The sequence below is a fragment of the Aythya ferina genome (genome assembly GCF_964211825.1).
Source record: "Aythya ferina genome assembly, chromosome: Z".
NCBI lineage: Eukaryota > Metazoa > Chordata > Aves > Anseriformes > Anatidae > Aythya > Aythya ferina.
Window position 1 is genome coordinate 23,705,204 of NC_140299.1, and position 19,346 is coordinate 23,724,549.

General features: G+C 37.9%; 1 protein-coding gene across 2 annotated transcripts in view; it reads left to right on the top strand.

Moving 5' to 3' along the window:
• The window catches only part of PIK3R1 (phosphoinositide-3-kinase regulatory subunit 1), a 59,063-nt gene that overhangs the window by 10,885 nt on the left and 28,832 nt on the right, over positions 1 to 19,346 (top strand). The window contains exon 3 of one of the 2 annotated variants that reach the window (XM_084504296.1): positions 2,641 to 2,688. The exons of the other annotated variant lie outside the window; for it this stretch is intronic. Coding sequence (XP_084360422.1) covers positions 2,641 to 2,688 — 48 coding nt within the window. The remainder of the gene's footprint in view (positions 1 to 2,640; positions 2,689 to 19,346) is intronic. 2 annotated transcript variants of the gene reach the window in all.

The window sequence follows — 19,346 nt, forward strand, 5'->3', positions numbered from 1 at the left end:
TTTTTTTTTTTTTTTTTTTTCTCCCCAGCTGTATCAATTACTTTAAAAATACTGCCTTTCCTCACATATTTTAAGAAACTGGAAGCAATACAGTACTATTTTGTTGCTATAAGAAATTCATCTGTTTTTTATTGCACTCATTTTGATACACCTTTCTATAGTTACAAAAGGGGCGTCTTGCTGAGTGATTCTGCTGGAATTTTTTACCTTCTATAATACAGATTGAGTATTTTAATACCTCTCGAGGACATGAATCTTCCTGGGGCAAGATACAAAACAAGGCAAAGGTGAAGTAGCCTACTCCTCTCAACTGGAATTATCTCAATCTGTTCTTTTAGCTGTGATCCAGGAACATCTGAAAAAAAAACACCACTGCTTAGGAAATAGTTCTTACTTAGGTTTGCATATGATAATATCAGTTTGTAAGTTTCAGCAACACATGCTGCTATATATTTGCCAAGAATGGATCATTCTGCACCCTGAGCAAACAGCCATGCCCACTTAAATAGTTGTGTGATGCCATATACACATCCAGATTTTCTTGTGTGAAAGAACACAGGTGTTGTAACTACAGCTGGCTGTGCACTCTTTCACATCTGTGTCTTGCTCCAAGGCTACTTTCCATGATGAACATCCATGAAATCAATCTGAAGGCTACCATACAAAGAACTGCTTTATTTTAATAGCTAAGAATGATGAGGGGAATTACAGGATTTTAAAAAGGAATTCAACTGGAGAAGGATTTTAAGTCCTGAGAGTAATTTGGTGAGACTCTTAAGTACTTAAGAGAACTTAAAGAGAAAATTGTTTTTTGTTTTTTTTGAAGCAGTAACTGTGGTTAAAACTTAATAACTTCTGTTCATGCTTTTAGCAAAGTATATGTCTAAAAACAATCCTACTTTTTATTTTCATCAGTGACAATATTTATTTTTGTTTTTATTTTGTTTTTCTTTATGGTTAGGTATGTGTTTCTTTTTTGCACTTTGCTACAGAAATTTTCGCATTCTTTAACATTGCCTGGAGTCTCTTGGTAAAGCGTTTGCTGGTATAAATTTCTGTACTAACTTCACTGCTTTTTGTTCAGTCTTAATTGAATGCTGTATGCAACAGTCTAGGAGAGCAGCATTCAAACAGTATTCTTTATTTATTTTCTATTTTTTAAAAGGATTGCATAGTTTACATTTAAGACAACATGTGAAAATGATATTTAGGCTGATACCTTATTAGATAATAAAGATCCAAAATCAAAAGTCCCTAGGACAGTGTTTCCAAAGCATGCAACTACCATGCGCTAGGGGAAGATGTGATTGCGTATGGTTTGTACTCTTCAGAATATCTCTTAGGACTATCTTGTACTTCAAAACTACTGTGGCATGCTATGGCATGAAAGGTGGAAAAGGTCTTTAACAGTTCAGCTAGCAGTCGAACAATTTGCTTGTATAATTCACTGGATGCATTCATATGTGCTTGGCATCATTTGCTGGGCTAGAGCATTTCCCAGAGGCTAATGTCTGAGGTTGCTTTTTCAGTAGAGACCATGGATATCGAGGACAAGAAGGGAGATCTACCCATTTTAGATCTAAACATGCAGGTTTCCATCCATGCTGGCAGGTCACTCAGTAGTGTCCAGGAGGGGAAGACATTCCTGTAGCAGGCAGACCTGCTGAAGGAAGGCAGATAGTTCTGTTCTGTGCCATTCAGCTCTGGGCAACAGAGGAGCAAGGCTTAAACTAGACTGATACTTTTTTTTTGAATTGTGTTACTCTATTCTGGAAGACCAGATGTGCATTTAACCCTTCCTACCATTTGATGTTTCCTTCTAAAAAAAACATGCATACTCAAAAATGTAAAGGTACTGCCAGGTAGCCAGATATTTCAGTTGAGCACATCAGATTGATGTAGTTCATGAGCCTCTTCCTTGCTCCTTCTCTCCTGTAGGACTGAATACATCTGATGCAGCACGATCCAGCACTCCTGTGCTAGATGGGAAAGGAGGTAGTATAGTGCAAAGTGATCTCTGTAGTCCAAGGAGGAAACATACCTCCCAGGAGGCATGGCTGTATGAGTTCTTTATGTCTTGTTTACAAATATAACAGTGAAATTTATTTGCTAGGGTACAAGAGAGTGCTGTCACTGATTTCATCCTCGATCTCCTCATCCCACTTGGACAACATTTTGTAGGGGACTGATGAGCATGGAGGATTAGTCTTGGTGAAGGACATCTAAATAGTATCAAACAGGATAGACCCATGTTTCAAAGAGTATTATGCCTTCCTCTCAAAGTCTGTGTCAAGGGCAGGCCTTTTAGTTTGTGAAGTTACTATTTCATTTCCAAGCCTCTCTTCCTGAGCTGCTTTTGGCTGGAGGTAGACCAAAGCACTTTAATTAGGGAATTAATGAAAGAAACCACTAATTATACACAGTGATAGATAAGGTTGCACAGCTGCGTCTGGTTTCATTATCCTTCTACCCAGAAACATTCCAGAAATAAGCAGTTAAGGGCAAAGATTTGCAGTCCTTTTCCTACTTTCACATGGTGTGTAACACCATGATGACACATTCAAGTCCTCTGTTGCTAATTCTTAATTTTTAATGTGCTGCATTTGAATGGAGAAGTGAAAATGTCTGTTTTGCTTGCAGATGTAGCCACGAATTGTTTCCTCACCGTGATACAGCTGCTTGGTGCAGGTGAGGACTCACAGAGGCAATTGCAAAGCCTTCTGTGATTTCCTGCTTTCCTCCTACTTGATGGTGTATGCCTGAGGAGTCTCTAACCTGCCTTGGTCTGCAAAGAGCTGCAAGCCCTCAGGATATGGGTGGGATGCAGTGAGGTGTGCTCTGCTCCCATGGTCTGCTGGCTCCGTGAAGCACAGGTCCCAGAGCTGTCCGTGTGTGGGTGATATATAGCTCTTCTGTGATGGGCTGGTGCCATTTGGGAGCTCCACGGAAACATCAAGTTCTTGGCTTCGGATTTGGTTGCTCTGTGCCTCTGACTGTAATGCAGTCTTTCATTCTTTGTTTCACATTTATTGCATTATTTGCAATATACTCTTTCCCCTGAGAGAAACATCAGAAAAAGTCATCCCTTGACATTTTGAAATGAGTTATCTTGGGTACTTTGGAGTTGAATCTGTACAGATGTTTGAGTATAATGTAGACTATATTCTTGCCAGTCCAAATCTATTCAGTTGTTCCAAAGCCAGAATAACATAGTTGCTCGTTAGCCTACATAAGCAATTTTCTTATGGAAAGAAAGATTTAGGGAGGCCTTTTGTTCCAGTGTAAGCCAGTTCTGAGAACAAAGGTCCCCACAGTCTGGCCTGTTCAATAGAGAAAGTGTTAAGGAAGTCATATTCAAAACAGTCAGTAGCAAAACTTTCATATCAAATATCTGGGGATAAAGGACCTCTGTTCACTTAGTTAGGGGTCCTCAAGGGCACAGAGGTATGAATTCTCTTTGCTTTGCTGAATTTATAATTTATTACCGTTGGTTGAAAGATCAATGTGCATTCCCCACCACTTTCATGCTTTTCTAACTTCCTCTTGGGTTCAGACTTAGTGCTGAAAACTCCAAGACCCTTTTGTTAGCCTGTCTAAGCTGCAGTCTTATATGTAAAATTAGAGATTTTCACAATCCCATTAGTATCAGGACACTTTTTTGTTTGTTTGTTTTGCTTTCTTATAGTAAGTCACAACTTTTAACAGTGTTTACTACAGGGCACCTAGCATGAAGTCCTGCTTCTTTCAGCTGTGCTCTGGCTTCTGGGAGGATTCTGACTGTCCAATAGAGGAACATTTGGCACTCATCTGTTGTACATAACTGACCACTGCTTGGGACTGTACTAGTCTCCTAGAGCTAGTGAAAAGTCCCTTCTGTCCCTGATACTAAAACTTGCACTGAAAAGGGTAGCACGTTGGGGTGCTTCCCCCCAGTGACTTAAGACACAGGACATTGAGTTGCATGTGCAGTTCAGCAAAAAAGGGGAAGACAGTTACCAACTGTTGTGCTTCTTCTCCAGATGTTTCCTCTAAGACAAATATCTAGGGTTTTATTATGACACAGAAAGAACACACCAATAGGATGAGAATGTTTTTTTATTTTTTTTCTGTTCATTGTCTGTCTGATCTAAACACCCAGTCAATCAAATGCTGTGGTAGATTGGTAGTTTAGATGTAACATGCCCATGCTTGTTAATGAGAGCTGTTCTCTTCTAAGCAGAGTATTAAAGAGTTTTATTCAAAATCCCTTTGGATGCAAACTAAAAATGAGATTATTTTAAAGTACTGCTGTTCTTGTAAATATTATATTTTTTTATTTACTTAAAAGACTTGTTCTTACAAGAAGCAGCAGGCTCCTACTTTGCTTTCCTTTAAATTGGTGGCAAAACCAATTTTGACTTCAGAAGGCAGAGGGTCAGACCTACAGTCAGGATTTAGTAGCAGTGGGACAAATCCCACAGTTCTGTCTCTCATTTCTCTTGGACAAAATTCTCATTGCCTTTAGGGTTTGGAGTACAATTGCTATAATTATGCTAGCTCTGTTCTGCAGAAATTCTCTTTTCTCAGTATACCAAATTGCATATAATATGAACGTGCATGCAATACTACACAGTGAGCACTGCTGTAAAGAAGGACATTCTCTGACTGTACTTTCACGGATTTTGAAGAGATGGAACCGAAACACTACTATGATCATCTTGTCTGAGCTCCTCTACTAACACAGGGCATTGAATTTCACTAGTAGTTCCTGCATCAAGCTTGTAATTTCTAGATAATTTTAAGCATGCTCCTAACGTGTCCAGACTCCTCCCTTTAGTGCATACTTAATAGAGGTGATATTAGTTTAGATATTTACTTTTTATAATGGACATACTCTTTGTATGGACATACTCTTTGTATGTCCATTATAAAAAGAGTTGCAAATTTAGTAGTAAAAATGTCTTAATTTGGAGGGAGGACAGGGGATGGACACTTAGTAGTATTTGGTGATGACAGTGTAGAGATTTTTTTCACCCGGCTATCTTCTTCCGTTATATTCAGTCATCTTCCCTAATACAAGTGAAAAATTTGTTCCATGCTGCTTTGGCAAGGCTATTTTTTTCTCAGGGCTGCTTGTTTGGGTAACTAGTGTGACAGTAATGAGGGTTTCTTAAAAGCAAGAAAATGGTATGGTGACATTTTTAATTCAATATCCTGTTATTGTAACAAATTCTTACATTTAAAATAAATTCGGAGTTTTATTACCGTGGTGCATGTGCATGTATACAGTGAATTGCACACTGTATGAGGAGATCATTAAGATTGCAGAACTATGCATTTAAAACTTGTAATTACAGCTCATTAGAGTGTGTGAAGTCTGATACAGTTTTTAATTGCATATCTCCTTGATCCCTTTTCCCTCTCATGCTTGCTCTGCTCATTTTAGAGGTCTTCACTGGAAGAGAATTGCTTCATTCTGGTTGTTAGTTTGTGGTCTTAAGCCCCCTTTTCTTCACAGTATTCTCCTCTCTAGATACAGATTTCTTCATTGCCTTGTGTGCTGATAATACCTTCAAAGAGCTTCACAGATACTAAGGCACCTTCAAGACACTGTTGTGAGTAAAAGTAGCATCATAATTCCTGTGAGGAATAAGGCAGCCCAAAAATAAGGAGGAATAAATAACTACCGTTTTAAGATATTTTAAGGTTTTAAGTGTAGTCTTCTCATAATAGGGAGTCATTGCAAGAAGCTGATTCTGGGGACAGAACTCAAATAAAATTTAGGTTAAATGTTCATTAAGGTAACTAAAACCAAGAACCAGAACTGTTTTAGGTTTGATAGTGTAAGGCTTAATTTGTCAAAAGGAACAAGTACTGTCTACTCGCTCCACTGCTGGCTTCAGCTGCCGAGTACTGGGAGTCTGAGAGGATTTCTTCAGAGCAATCAAATTTTACTGGCATACCTCTCCCTGCATCATCCAGCTTCACCAGCTGGAATCCAAGCATAAGCATCAAAAGCAAAAAAAATTACTAGAATGTGAGCGCTCACACTGAACAGATGTGGTGACATTTAGTGGTATCTCAATTTTTTCCTGATTCTGAGAATTTCTAGTTTCAAATTCTCAGCACTTCACTGTAAATGTAGAGCATGTTTTGTAACTGAAATATGTACATTAGAGCCTTGCACATTTTAAATACCTTTTGCTTTACATTTTTATGATGTATGTCCAGTAGTTTTGCTTTTTTTCATTGTATTGTAGTTGTGATTAATGGAAACAATGTAGGAATTTTTCCAAATTATGCCAAGAGTTGTATGGGAAATTATAGTACTTGAAAGCTAATACTACTTTTCTAATACGAGTCAATAACTTGAATACTTGAAAGATATTTTTGCTAACTTCGTTATTCTGCCATGCTGTAAACTGCGGCCTTATTTAATCAAGAAGCATGGCAATGCAACTTCATCCCAGTGTGACAAAGTTTTTTTCCTGGATAACTCTATTACTAGCAACATATATTAGATTTCTCTTGGGGAAATGCTAGTTTAGAAGGTGGAAATTAAGAGAGTGTCAATGCAGATGATAAATGAGCAATTCGGGAGGTAGGTAACATATTCTTGACTGGTTGTTCATTAATTCACCAGACACACAAAAGACATGGAAAGAGTGTTCTGCTGTGGAGGAATCTGTGATATGTTGTACAAGACCTCTATACCAAGATGAAAAAATTGAAAATATGCATATTTCATAGGAAGTTGCCTGCACATCCTTTATTCTTACTTTTTTCGTATCTCGCGTGCCTTGTAGATAGTGATATGTAATCTGCAGGCCATTACATTTGTATGTACAAACAAGACACAGGACTGTGAAGAACCACTCCATTTGATCTTTGAAAACCAAGGGTATATGAAAGCATGCTCCTATGAAAACCCCGTATTGCAAAAATCGTTTGTAGTGGGCTATAGAGGTATTTGACAGATTACGTGCAAGTACATACATGTGTGTTTCATTATTTGATTGCCTTAGGAGACTGGTGTTTAAGTTGGCAGATCTACTTATTAAAAGCAAAGCTCGTTGGTTGGCAGGATTACAGAATGCCAGAAGGAAAAAGAGACCAAATGCTGAGAGAGAAAGAGAGAACATGTAATATGCATAAAGCATGGTGAAGCTATAAAGCAAGCAGGAAAAGTAGACTTCAATGTGGTTCCAATTTGTTCTATTGGGCTCAAGTTGATAGCCATTCAGAAGTAAAAGCATGAAGTTCTCTCATTTTAGGACAAATGTAATATTTTAGGAAATCTAGAATTTTCTGTCACGTTAAATGTGATTTGGTCAGCTGTTTGTGGCCTGTCAGAAATCTTTAGTCCACGCTTATCTTGTTTCAAATTAAAGAAGTGAAAAAAAAATAATAATAAAGAAAGAAAAGAAAAAGGTAGCTTCCTTTACAAAGCCCAGTCAGATGATGGCATTAGTCGACATTTCAGCACCCAGGTGATTTGCTCTTAGTCTTGATAGGCTTGATGTATGGATACAGTATTGACTCTCAGTATATGTAAATTTGTGCCTGCAATTTTATGATACGTAACTTGCAGCTCTTTTGCAAGGGGGGAAAAAAAAAATCTTTACATAGCTCTTTGGAATCCTCCAGGGTTTTGGAAACAGAAACCTGGCAAGTTGAGTATATGTGCATCCAGAAGAGTCTACACCTATGGCTTCACACTTTCTCCCTCCAGTCAGGTCCCTTTGCAACCTCTGGCAGCACATATCAGAGTGCTTTGCATTATTTACTTAGTGCTTTGCATTATTTTTTCCCGACTGAATACCATGAGAATAACTAGTTGCTTTGCTTTGTCTCCTAAGACTTCCCAGTTTGAGAACAGTGTTTGAGATGTGGGAAGCTGACTGGTGGAAGGTTGACTGATGTACTGAAATGCAAGAAAAAGAGAAGCTGCAGGGCTGGCTCCCCTGAGAAATCAAGAAATATGCTGCTTAGGACAAAAAAAAAAAAAAAAAAAAAGTGTTTCCCTTTAAACAAGACCTAGATTTAGATGATTGCTCAAACTGATCTCTCTTAAACAGGCTATTAATGGCACATTCATGGCACGTTTAGCATGAAATATTAGAACCCTCTGGGAGGTGACGGGCTCCTGTGAAGGGATTCTTAGTCCTGCAGGAATTACATACTTGGTGGTAGTAAGGCTTAGGTGAGTTACACCAGCTGTCTGCTGCACTTACTATTTTTGAGGAGCTTTGTCTTGTAGCTGCCTCTGTAAAGAAGATACCATGGCTGAGCTAATTATGATGCAAGTTTTTAGAGATGCATACCCAAGTTTGCAAGGGTAAAACTAGAAAGAGGAATAGGTAGAAAGATGCTTGTTCGGATGTAGCAGGCAAGTCGTGTGAAGTACCCTCAAAAACAGGGAGTCATAAGCCTGTTAAAAAAATCAGGTCAGTTTAAAATGTATGCATTCCTCTTCCTTCTGCTCTCGACAGGGAACTAGTTTTCTGGAAGGATTCTCCATCTGGGAATCAAGTGAGCCATCCTTTTGCTTATTGGCATGGCCCACATTTTACAAAAAAAAAATCATTGATATTCTTTCCTTTAAAAATGTAAAATAAAAAGGGGAAGATGTGTATTTTTCTGTTTAGGGTCAAATAAAGGTAACTGGTTCTTTCTTTGGCAAGATGACGATGAAGGGATTCCTCTGGAGCACAGTAACAGAAACAGACGTGTAAGAGTTCCTTTTTATTTTTGTTACTTTTTTTTCGTTTCAACTTGGTAGGATAGCAGGAAAACAACCCAGGTAAGCCTGGCCTTTTGGCAGAATGGTTCCCAGTCTTTGCTGGCCAGTGTGGAAGAAGGCATATTCCGTCCAGCCAAAAGACTTTCAGATTCACAAACCTCCACCCGTTTCTTATGAGTGATTGTTGCTTTAATGGCTCTCTGTACCTATATGAGAATGCAGATAGAAGTATTGATAGTGCTATTATATTTTCAGATATGGATGTGTCAGAAGAGCAGTTAACTTCATGGCCAGGATCAGGATGGTGGAAAAACTTTTTTTTACTTTTTTTTCTTTGTGTGTGTGTGTGACTCATAGAAACATGGTATACTTGCAGCACTTAGCTATGCAGCATATTAGTGTAGCGCTGATATGCTCGGTACTCCCCTAAGTTCAGTGACAGCGTAAGGCCTGATCCTGCTCCCCATGAAGTTTCTCTAGAGAAAATAGAAAATGTCCAGTGGCAGCAGTGAGGAAGGGAAGGGAAGCAGGGGGTCAGAGTGCTGCTTGAGTCTTTGCAGAGGACATAAAGTGAGCTTCTGCCTCCCTGGCGTCTTCTCTGGAACAGCAGCTTTCATTTAAGCACATGAGTTAAAATCATAGGAGACATGTCAGCTTGTAACCAGATGTATTTATTTATTTATTTTTCTTTGCTCAGCTCTTCTCCAGTTTAGGCTTTCCAAGACCATATAGAGATTGTTTTTGCAGTTATTTCAGCCTGATCTACTCCTCCTTCATCCTCGCTCCTTCCCATGATACTACTTATTTTCAAAAGAGACACATTTCTTTGATTTAGACCTTAAGAAATGCTTTAATGCTGTGGGCTTTCATGGAGGTTGCACAAGGTTTTATCAGAGTTCAATGTGTAGCTCATTCTAAGGGTTTTCTTAAAGACAGGCTTTGCCTATTTATTTATTTATTTATTTATTTATTTATTTATTTTTCTCCAAAGGAAAACTACCAATGCAATCTGAAATCCTTTTCCATGCCTTCTTACCCTTGACTTCAATCTTTGCAGATAATGTAAAATGTAATGTAAAATAGCATGGACAGTTTTTCATGCTAGCTTTTCATTTACACTATCTTTGTTGTTCTTATCAATTTTTTAACACTTCCCATAAATAAATTTTACACTGTATGAATTTCTGCAACATCATGTGCTAGACAGTACACAAATAAAGTTCTTTGTCCTGTTGCAGTTAACCAGCCAGTTGAGACCCTGACTGCTTTGTAAAGATCCGTGAAATTACTTCACAGCTTTAACTGCTAAGATCTAAATTAAAGTTAGTGCAGTGGGAACAAACAGTGATTTATGAAAAAGAGGTCTTTAAGTTCATTCAGTAAGTGCTTGTACTTCATATTCCATGACATCCATTTTGTATAGCATCTCAACTGTGTAACATATAGTGGGGATGAGAAATCAACATTAACATTGCTATGGAGAGAAACCTAGACAGGTGTATGATATGGGTCAGAGAATCTATTATTATAAAGCCTGAGAATTTTCTTCTTCATCTGAAATTAAAGACAAATGTGGCATTAACTCTCTGTAGATACAGTTCAGGAATAAAGTTGTTGTTTCTGTGTCTGTGTCAGATCAGCAAATAGTTTAATGTCTGTAAGGATTAACCCAGTTTTACTTTCTTAAAAGATTGCCTTTCAGATAGAGCCCTAAACTTTTTTTTTCTTTTTTTTTTTTTTTTTTAAGGAGGGAAAAGACTTGATTTGAAATATGTTCATTTCCAGAATAAAAAAAAAAAAAAAAGCTTTTGATGCTGGATTACTTTTACCATTGTTTGCTTTTTCTTCTGTGTGACTGCTGTACACTCATTATTTTTAACTTTCTGTGTACTTATGTTTCCCATAATTCCCAAGATGAAGGAACTGTTTTGGCTTTTATCTGTCAGCAGTTTCTGCCAGTACTTTTATGTAAATCTTCCAGATCTAAACAACTTGACTTCTCAAACACAGTAATACACATTATCTTTTTCTTTCAGTAATGAAGAGCTTATTCTTTTCCTCTACATTGCTTGCCTATAGATAGAGAGTGATTTATTGTGTCCTCCTACCTTAGTTTCTTCACAGAAAAAAAAGGTGGCAAAATATTCTTTCAGAGCAAAATAAAATGCTGTCCTGAAGTTTAATGTATTCTGATTACTGAATAGAAAGAGTATTTTAAAATATGCTTCTCAGGTAGAGTCATTACCACAAACCAGTGATAGCCTTGCATAAATAAATAAATAAATAAATCATGGTAGTAAAACCAAAAAATATGAAAGAAACAGCAGTAAGGAACAAGGATCCGTTACAGGTGAGACAGATCATTCTGGAGAGAGTTCCAGTTCCCCTAGTATCTCATACTGAATGTCCATCCAGCAGTCTTGCTCCTGTTATAAAGAGGAGATGCTGCTGGAGCACCACTACTAACCATCATGATTATGTGGGAAGAGAATTTAGTAGGTAACTGCCCAGCCATTTTGAAGGAAACATATCTGCTTTTTTAGGTGAAAAGGGCCAAATGTCTGAGAAGACCAGCATGGGAATTTGGCATTATCTGTAAAGCTTTTTGTCGTGGAGGTCACTGAAGTCATCTTACCATCACACTCTCCACAGCCTTGCCCAGAAAAGGTAGAAGATGGTGGTGGCTGGCCAGAACCAATATTTTCAAGTGCTTCTGGACATGGCCCTCAGCATTCCTTCCCTTAAAAGATAGGCAGCTGTCTCTCTCTTGTGAATGACAAAAGTTTCCAGGAACCGAGTATGTATTTCCTTCCTCACTTGCTCTGAAGAGTTAGAAAACAAGTTGTGGAACAAAGTACTCTTTCATGGAAAGCTGAGTTGGACATGAAATAATAGAGGACTTGCATTTGATGGGGGAAGTAAATGGGAGAATATGAGCCTACTAGAAGACCAAGTGTTCTTTCACAATCTGGATAATACTCAAGGTAATAAGTACCTCAGCTATTCAGCTGGGTTCTATCCCTTGCACACTAAACATTGTGTGCTGAAATAAGCAAAGTAATTTCATGGGAAAAAGGTTAACATAATGTCAAAAGAAGAACTGAAATGGCACATACTACCTTACGTCATAGCTGTCCTATGTTTTTAGTGCTTGATGTTGTGATCTCAGTACTTTTTAAATTTAGCTATCTTTCTGTCTGTGAAGTATAACAGGCAGCAGATGGAACTTTTTTGTAGAGCAAAATACTGTGTAAATGTATTAACTTACATATACCCTATTTAAAATACACTTTTGCAAGGATTTCACTGTCTATTAAAAAAAAAAAAAAAAAAAAAAAAAAAAAAAAAAAGGGACCAAAATGCAGAAGTTAGTAGAACTCCGGGGCTTTATTATCTTTGGGAAAGAGGAGGTAGAGTTTGCAGGAAGGTTAGTAGAGCAACTGGTATGAATTCTAAGAGATTGCTTAGCTAATCATAAGGGAGGCTTTGTTTGAACAGAACTATCACAGGTTTGTTCCGATTCTGATAAGGACTTCTAGGTCTTACTGCTGCAATTTGGATGTTTAATGACAATAATAACCCTGCAAGTTGCACAGGGAACCAGTTAAGTAGGTCACGAGATGCAGATGTTGGTGGAACACACTTCATCCTCACACCCATGCTTAGACACAGTATGCTTGCATATTCAGTGTCATAGCTTTTCCTTCATGGTGTTGTGTTAGGTTTCAAACAAAAGCACTGACAGAAGCTGGAATGCACAGTTTTTCATTGGCAGTGAGTATCTCTGAGGAGAATTGGGCAGAATTGCTGATTTTATATATATATATATATATATATATATATATATATATATATATATATGTTTTGTTTTGTTTTGTTTTGTTTTTTCCAGAGCTCAGCTCTGTTCTAGCCATGGAACTGCCATCCTGAAGGAGGAGGAAATGTACAGGATCCTCTCTTGTTGAAAAAGGCAGTGTTTTGTACTTCGCTGGTCCTCCCTGTACCTTGCTCTCATTACTGTCACCTCTGTGATCTTAAACCTTGCTTATCGGGGTGTGGTAACTGGGTACTCACACCATATTTTAACTCTAATCTGCCAGTATCTCTCCAACTGCAAACTACCAGTGGGGAACCTGCAGGCATCAACAGGACATGAAGAGTAGGTGTTTACTCCTTAAAATGTTTTCTTTTGCTGTGTTCAGAATAACACTCAGAGGACTGCTGGCTTGCTCGGTTTAGAAGTATTAGAAAGCTCCTTCACTTATACAGCTGATAGTTAGGGGCTGTGAGAACCCTGCTACCTGCTGTGCTCCTGTGAGTCACAGGGTAATCTGAGAGAAATAAGGGTAAGATGGAAATAGTCATCAGCCTGCAAGCCCTGGGAGAGGTGTGGGAAGCCTTTAGCCATGTTTTGTGCTCTGTAGGGATGGAAGGAGGCGAGATGCACCTCTCCCAAACTGGCAGTGAGGGACCCCACTCCTTGCCCACGTGGTGCATACCTCCAGCGGTGCTTGGCGTGGGCTTTTCAGCTCACTGTGTGCCTTCCTCTACTTAGAAGCAGAAAGACATCTTATTTTACGGCATTCTTGGTTATTTCTTATTTTACTGTTTCTGCTTGCCTGGCAACACTTTGAAAGACAGTTGAATAAACAAGTACTTTTCCCATTTCCTTCAGTTTGTAAGGAGTTTTCTTTTGCAAAGCAGTTCAAGCATTGTATATGACATTACAGTGCAGTGAACTGCAGGACAGAATATGTTCTACGTACTATTTTTTTCTTAAGCTGTGTAGTTTTTCCCTAGAACAGGGCTTCCTGTTTTTCTAATTTTGCTAATACTAATTGGAAATAGTTGCAGCCATTTCAAATGCTCAGTTATAGTTTAAAAAGGAGTACTACAAAAATTCACCCATAGAGGGAAGCAAAATACTGTTTTTACAGGTCCTAACTACGGTCTGCTTTTTAAAAATTATCTGTGCTTCAGTTGAAGCCAACAAAGAACATCTGTTGTCTTATTTATAGCTCCTATTTCTAAGAAGTATATTCTGCCGCAGATGAGAAAAGTGCCTGACAGCTCATAATTCATAAAGTTACTGAGGTTTAATCTGATGGAATATTATGTACAGAATTCCTGCCCAGTACAGACAGTATCACTTCCCTTTCAACAGATCATACAAGTAGGGCTTTATGAAACATTAAATTAATAGGTGTGAAACATGATTAGCAGTCACTATTAGAAGTATTAAACTATTATGAAGGAATATAGTATTCTACACTGCTGTTACTTGGTGGCTTTATATTTTCTGCACATTTGTGCAGCTGAGTTTTCCTCAAGTCAGACACAGCCTGTCCTTTCTTTCTTTTTGTCTGAACTTTCATTCTGTTTTGTCTTAGATGTGTTTTTTTTTTTTTTAATGATTAACGCAACAGCTCTCTGACAAGTATTGATTTTCTTGTGTCAGAGAAGGGTAAGGAGACCCCAGATTTCTTTCTAGAGAATTGGTAAATTATAAAACATGGCTTCCTATGTCAAATCAAAGTTTTATTCTGTCTAGTTCTGCCATCTACTGTTTATAGATGAGTTTCTTGTACTAATCTGTATGTGCCCTGGGTTGTTTCTTTTCCCAACAGTTGCCCCTTATTCTCTTTAGTGCAGCTGCTGTGACATTATAAAAGGGGATGAAGGAGGAGTTTGTTCTCCCAGCTCCCCAAACTTCCTGCGTAATCACCATGCACATGATTTTTTATCGATCAGATCATTGCTTGCATATATGTGCTGATAACCCTGGAAAGTATCTAAGCAAAGTATGTGACTTGTCTCAGTTACAGCATTGATTTATACAGGTAACTATGTCTTTTTCCATATATTATGTGTAGCCAGGAAAAAATGAAGTAACACTCAGTTTTTATTCTAACCCTTGTAGATTCAGTGGGTTGGACTATAAATGCCCCTGTCATGCTATACATATAATTGTTTTCCTGAAGAAGTGACTGGATGGCCTTATTCTGTTAAGTACCATATATTACAACTTACACATTTTTTCTACAAGTATCAGTCTGAAATGCCCTGAATTTTCAAGCTTATAAGGGGTGTTTGTTGGTACATACCTCACATTAGGTTTCTGTAAATTCTGGCTTTGTGATTGATCAGTGTGTAGGGATGGATTGAAGTTCAGAAGGTCACGTTGGTAAGAATTACAGCAGTTATCTTTTGGAATAAACTCCTTCAAAAAATTCTTGTCCCCCTACGTGTCTGATGTAGGATCACAGAAGAAATACAAATGCTTTAAAAAGTGACTGAAGTCCAAAAGAATATTAAGAGAGTATTGTTTATCCATGAGTTAATTGTTACCATTGAGATGCCCTAGAAAAGGCATTCTGCTTTATTTGACTGTTTATCCATTGTAGATGAAGGAAAAAGAGGACTGACCACTGATATGGTAAACTGTTTTTCCTGTACAGCTCTTTATTTTCACTGAGGCTAATATCTTCAACATACCATTAGCAGACAACATCTGAATTAAGTTGTCACTGTCTTCTAGCATGTAGTCAACACCTGCTGACAAATGGAAGAAGTAAACTGGGCTGGCTGCATATTATAGAAGAATTTTCTGATGGGGCTTTAGAATCAGCAGTATTTCCATCAAGCTTCCCAGCTGTAATTCAGTCACGTAAGGTCACCAGCAGGCACTATTTCTTCATTTCTTTTCAGAGCTTTGAGATCATTCATACGGTAATAAATCTTGACTTGCAGACATTTTTCAGCCTACATTAAGATGGGCTTCTTGTGAGCCTGAAGGCTGATAGCGTTAGTGGGACAGACCTTTTCTTTTTCTAGTACTCAGATAATCTTCGTCTCTCTTCATTTCTCTTGGATGTAGTCTCCTCTATCAGCCATGGCTTCTGTGGTATTCTGAGTTCACAGAGTCTGCCTGATTGACGACATCTGATAAAAATAAAAGGCAAGTAATAGTAGACAGATTTACTAAGCCACTCATAATGATGTGTCAAATTCACTGAAGTTTAAAACTCTCATATTTTCCCATTAATATTTTTGAAATAGTTCTAATTAAATGAGTACTGGAAAAGGTGGTTGAGCACTCCTGCCATTTTCAATGGTGTTTTCAGCCCCTAGGAGAATTTAATTGCAGTCAAACCTGAATCATCCTAGGTCAGAAGGGGCACAAGGAGAGGTCTTTTATTCTTCCAACAGTTGCAGCTGAATTTACTGTCTATTGTAGTGCTTGATTTATCTATGACACACAATGACATAAACTTCTTTGTCTTCACTCTCACCTTCTTGTCTTTCATCGCTGTCCAGTCAAAACCTTTTTCTAATAACAGGTGGGCAGTTCTAAATACTGTATTTGTTTGTTCTTTTGGTAAATGTCATTAAGCTCTCTAAAAATACAGGTGCTGAGGCAAGGTTACTGTCCTCAGAGTGAATTTCTCTGTGGTATTTATTTGTAATGCCAGACTAGTCTTTTTCTGTCTTGCTTGAACTTAAAGCACAGATCCCTCATACTTGTTCTACCAAATGTTTCTACAGAAACTGTTGCTTCCTAAGACTGTAACAAAACGTACAAGGGGCCATGAAATGCCCCCACACTAAAAGTTATGGCTTTTGTGTCAGTCAGGCTGATTTCGTTCCCTGATGGGCTGTGAGGTTCACATAGCCTTGCGTCCCCTGCTGATGGAGGTGGGTGCTGAGGGACAGAGAAGGCCAAGTGAGGCTCTGTCTGGAGCAACCACTACCAAGGTCTCTGAGAAGCACCAGGCCACCTGACCAGCCTTGCAGAGGCACTCCTGGTGCTTCCCAGTGTTACAGGACCTGCACTCTGGTTTCCACAGACGGGGCTTTTCATGAGAGCCCTTAATACACTGCTGTCTCTCCACCCTTGGGACTGCTAGCAGGAAGGACACACAGTACACCAAGTACACCAGGCTGCCTTAATACATGCCACTGCCTGAACAGCTCTGCAGCAATGCCAGGCTGCCAGGATCCTCACTGAAATTCAGATTCTCTTTCAGGGAAAATATCTGATAATGGTGAAGTACTTTTCCCATGCACAGTACTTAGTGCTGGTTAAAGCATTCATGTTTGGACATACTGAATGACTTTCAAACATGGATATGTGAAAATCTTGTGACTGCATACTTCACTATGTAGGTGGATACACATATAAAGAATGTATCTGCACACACATAAACCAGTTATGATCATCTTAAGACCTGTGCTGTCAAATACTATGCTTTTATGTACAGTCATGTTGTCATCAAATGCAGTATGTATAAACAACTTTAAATGCCATTTCTGAAAAAAAAAAAAAAAAAGAAAAAAAAGAAAGTGCATGGAGTAATCTTGATTCAAAGCTAAATTCAAGTAATGTTAGTATATAATTCCTGTAAAATATCCAGAAATTGAACTTCCTTCCATGGTTTGTGTTGTTACATTTTAATGTAACTTTTTTTTTAATGTAACTTTTTTAGTTTTTTTTTTTTTTTAATGTATTCATTTTCATTCTTCTTCCAACAGTACCGAAAGATTTGGCTCAGAAACTTCTGAAGCCAAATTCCAGCTTTAAATTTCCACTTGTCGTTGCCAGGTACTAACTCTAAAATATCTCTTTTTACTGAGAAGCCTTCCAAAAGGTGCAGCTGCGGGCTGGTTTCATCTTGCACTTTGTAGCTGTGTTGGCAACCCTTGAACGTAAGGTATGCTCTCATCTCCCACACGTTGCGGTTGCCTTAGTGCTGTTCAGGCCTGTCTGTATCAGGGAGAGTGAAGAGTTCACAGATTGGAGAGAACCCTGACTTGTGGTTCCTCTCATTGGTTCTCACTGTGGCAAGGTAAAAATAGAGCTAGTGGAAAATCCAGCTTTTATTGTGTGTCATCAGAAGCTTCCTTACTATCTGGAGACCTACTACCAGGCTTGTGACTAGAAAGAAGACACGAAAACTGTATGACAGCTTTTCAGAATCTTATTATTTTGGAGACAGTGGGATTTCCAAAAAAATAAAGCACAGGATTTTGGGGAAAAAAATGATTGCTCTAAGCGAAAAACTGATACTGGATTGTAGTAAAGGGATCTACAAAGTTGCTCAGATTCTTAAGACTGGATTTGGTTCTCCAAACCTCTGTGCTGTGCTACAGCATGCTTCAAAGCAAAAGATACTTTTGAAATCAGGTACTAAATGAAGATTGCATGTCAGAATTTATTATCTTCCTCTTTTACTAAACGTGACCTATCTGGAAAGTTTTCCTTTTCCTCTGGAAATATCTGAATATGCATGCTATATTTTCTTCTAGAACATCTAACCTTGAATTAGGACTTCTTTAAGGATGCCTTGTGTTTTGGCTACAGTATTCAAATTGTTTTTCCAAAACTAGCTGTGGTTTTCTTCAGGTTAGCCTCTGCCATTTCTTATAATCATTTTGAAAATGAAGGGCACTTCCCAAATTTGGCTGTCCTTTGTGTAGATGTTGCAAACTGGCTTCAGTTCTGCAAATACTGCCGAGTCTTCTTTTTTTCTAACAGATGTGTGTTTTGCGAGATCTTCGGCTTAAAATGGACATAATTTTCTATTTTGTGCAAAATTTTGGGAATTTAAAGTACAAGACAATATGATGCTATAATGTGGGAAATATGATGCTATAATATGGGAAATGACAGCAATGAGTAGGAAATACTAGAATATGTGGAGGGGTAAGTAATATTCATTTGTTAATATCTCCTCCATGCTTATAAAGTGAGGATTTATTCAATGTTGTTGAGCACTATAACTGTATTGTTTAGATGTATTGTTCTGTCATTACTGTGCTGAAAGTAACTTTTTTCTCATGTTCATGTGTGTCTTTTTGCTATTGAGCTTGTACTCACTAATGTATTCGTAGCATTAACAGAGAGGTGATTATCCTGGATTTTTAGTCAAATTCATAAGTATTCTGTAGCTTATGTATTTATGGAGTAGATTTTCATTATTTTAAAGGCTCTCTTCATATTTAAAAGTTCAGCAATGTCTCTAATGGATAAAAAATTCTGCTTTTGGAGAATTGGCATGGGATATAGGGAAGAAGAGAAGAGATCAGAAATCCTGGTTTCTATTTTTATATTTTATTACTATTTTTGATATTTTTCCAGTGTAGGAAATATTTTATTTTAACCAATGCAATGTTTTCTCTATGTACACATGTTCTGTAGACTTATTGTAGATTTTACATAATGGTAAAGGTAAGTGCTTCCAAAAGCTTTTCATTATCATCATCTAAGAATATTATTGATCTAAGGATACCGTGAAACAAAGAGATTCAGTAACAGATTAGGAAAGAAATTTAGTTTATAAGCTAAGACCCTCTTTAAAGTGTAGATGAAAAGCGTGGAGATGCAGAGGCATTCCCTGTTCAAGTAATCTGGTTAAGGTATACATCCACCCTATTCTTTATGTCCCTTGGGGACAAACTGTGTTCCATAGTCTTTCTTCACTGCAGTGTCTTCCTATGAACTGAAATCTTCCCTTGACATTAGATTTTCCCTTTTTGTTTGCTTGGATTTTACTTCAATGTTTGAGCTTTGTTTATCAATCCTAATTCATCTGTCCTGTACAAAAATCTAAATCTACTGAGAAAT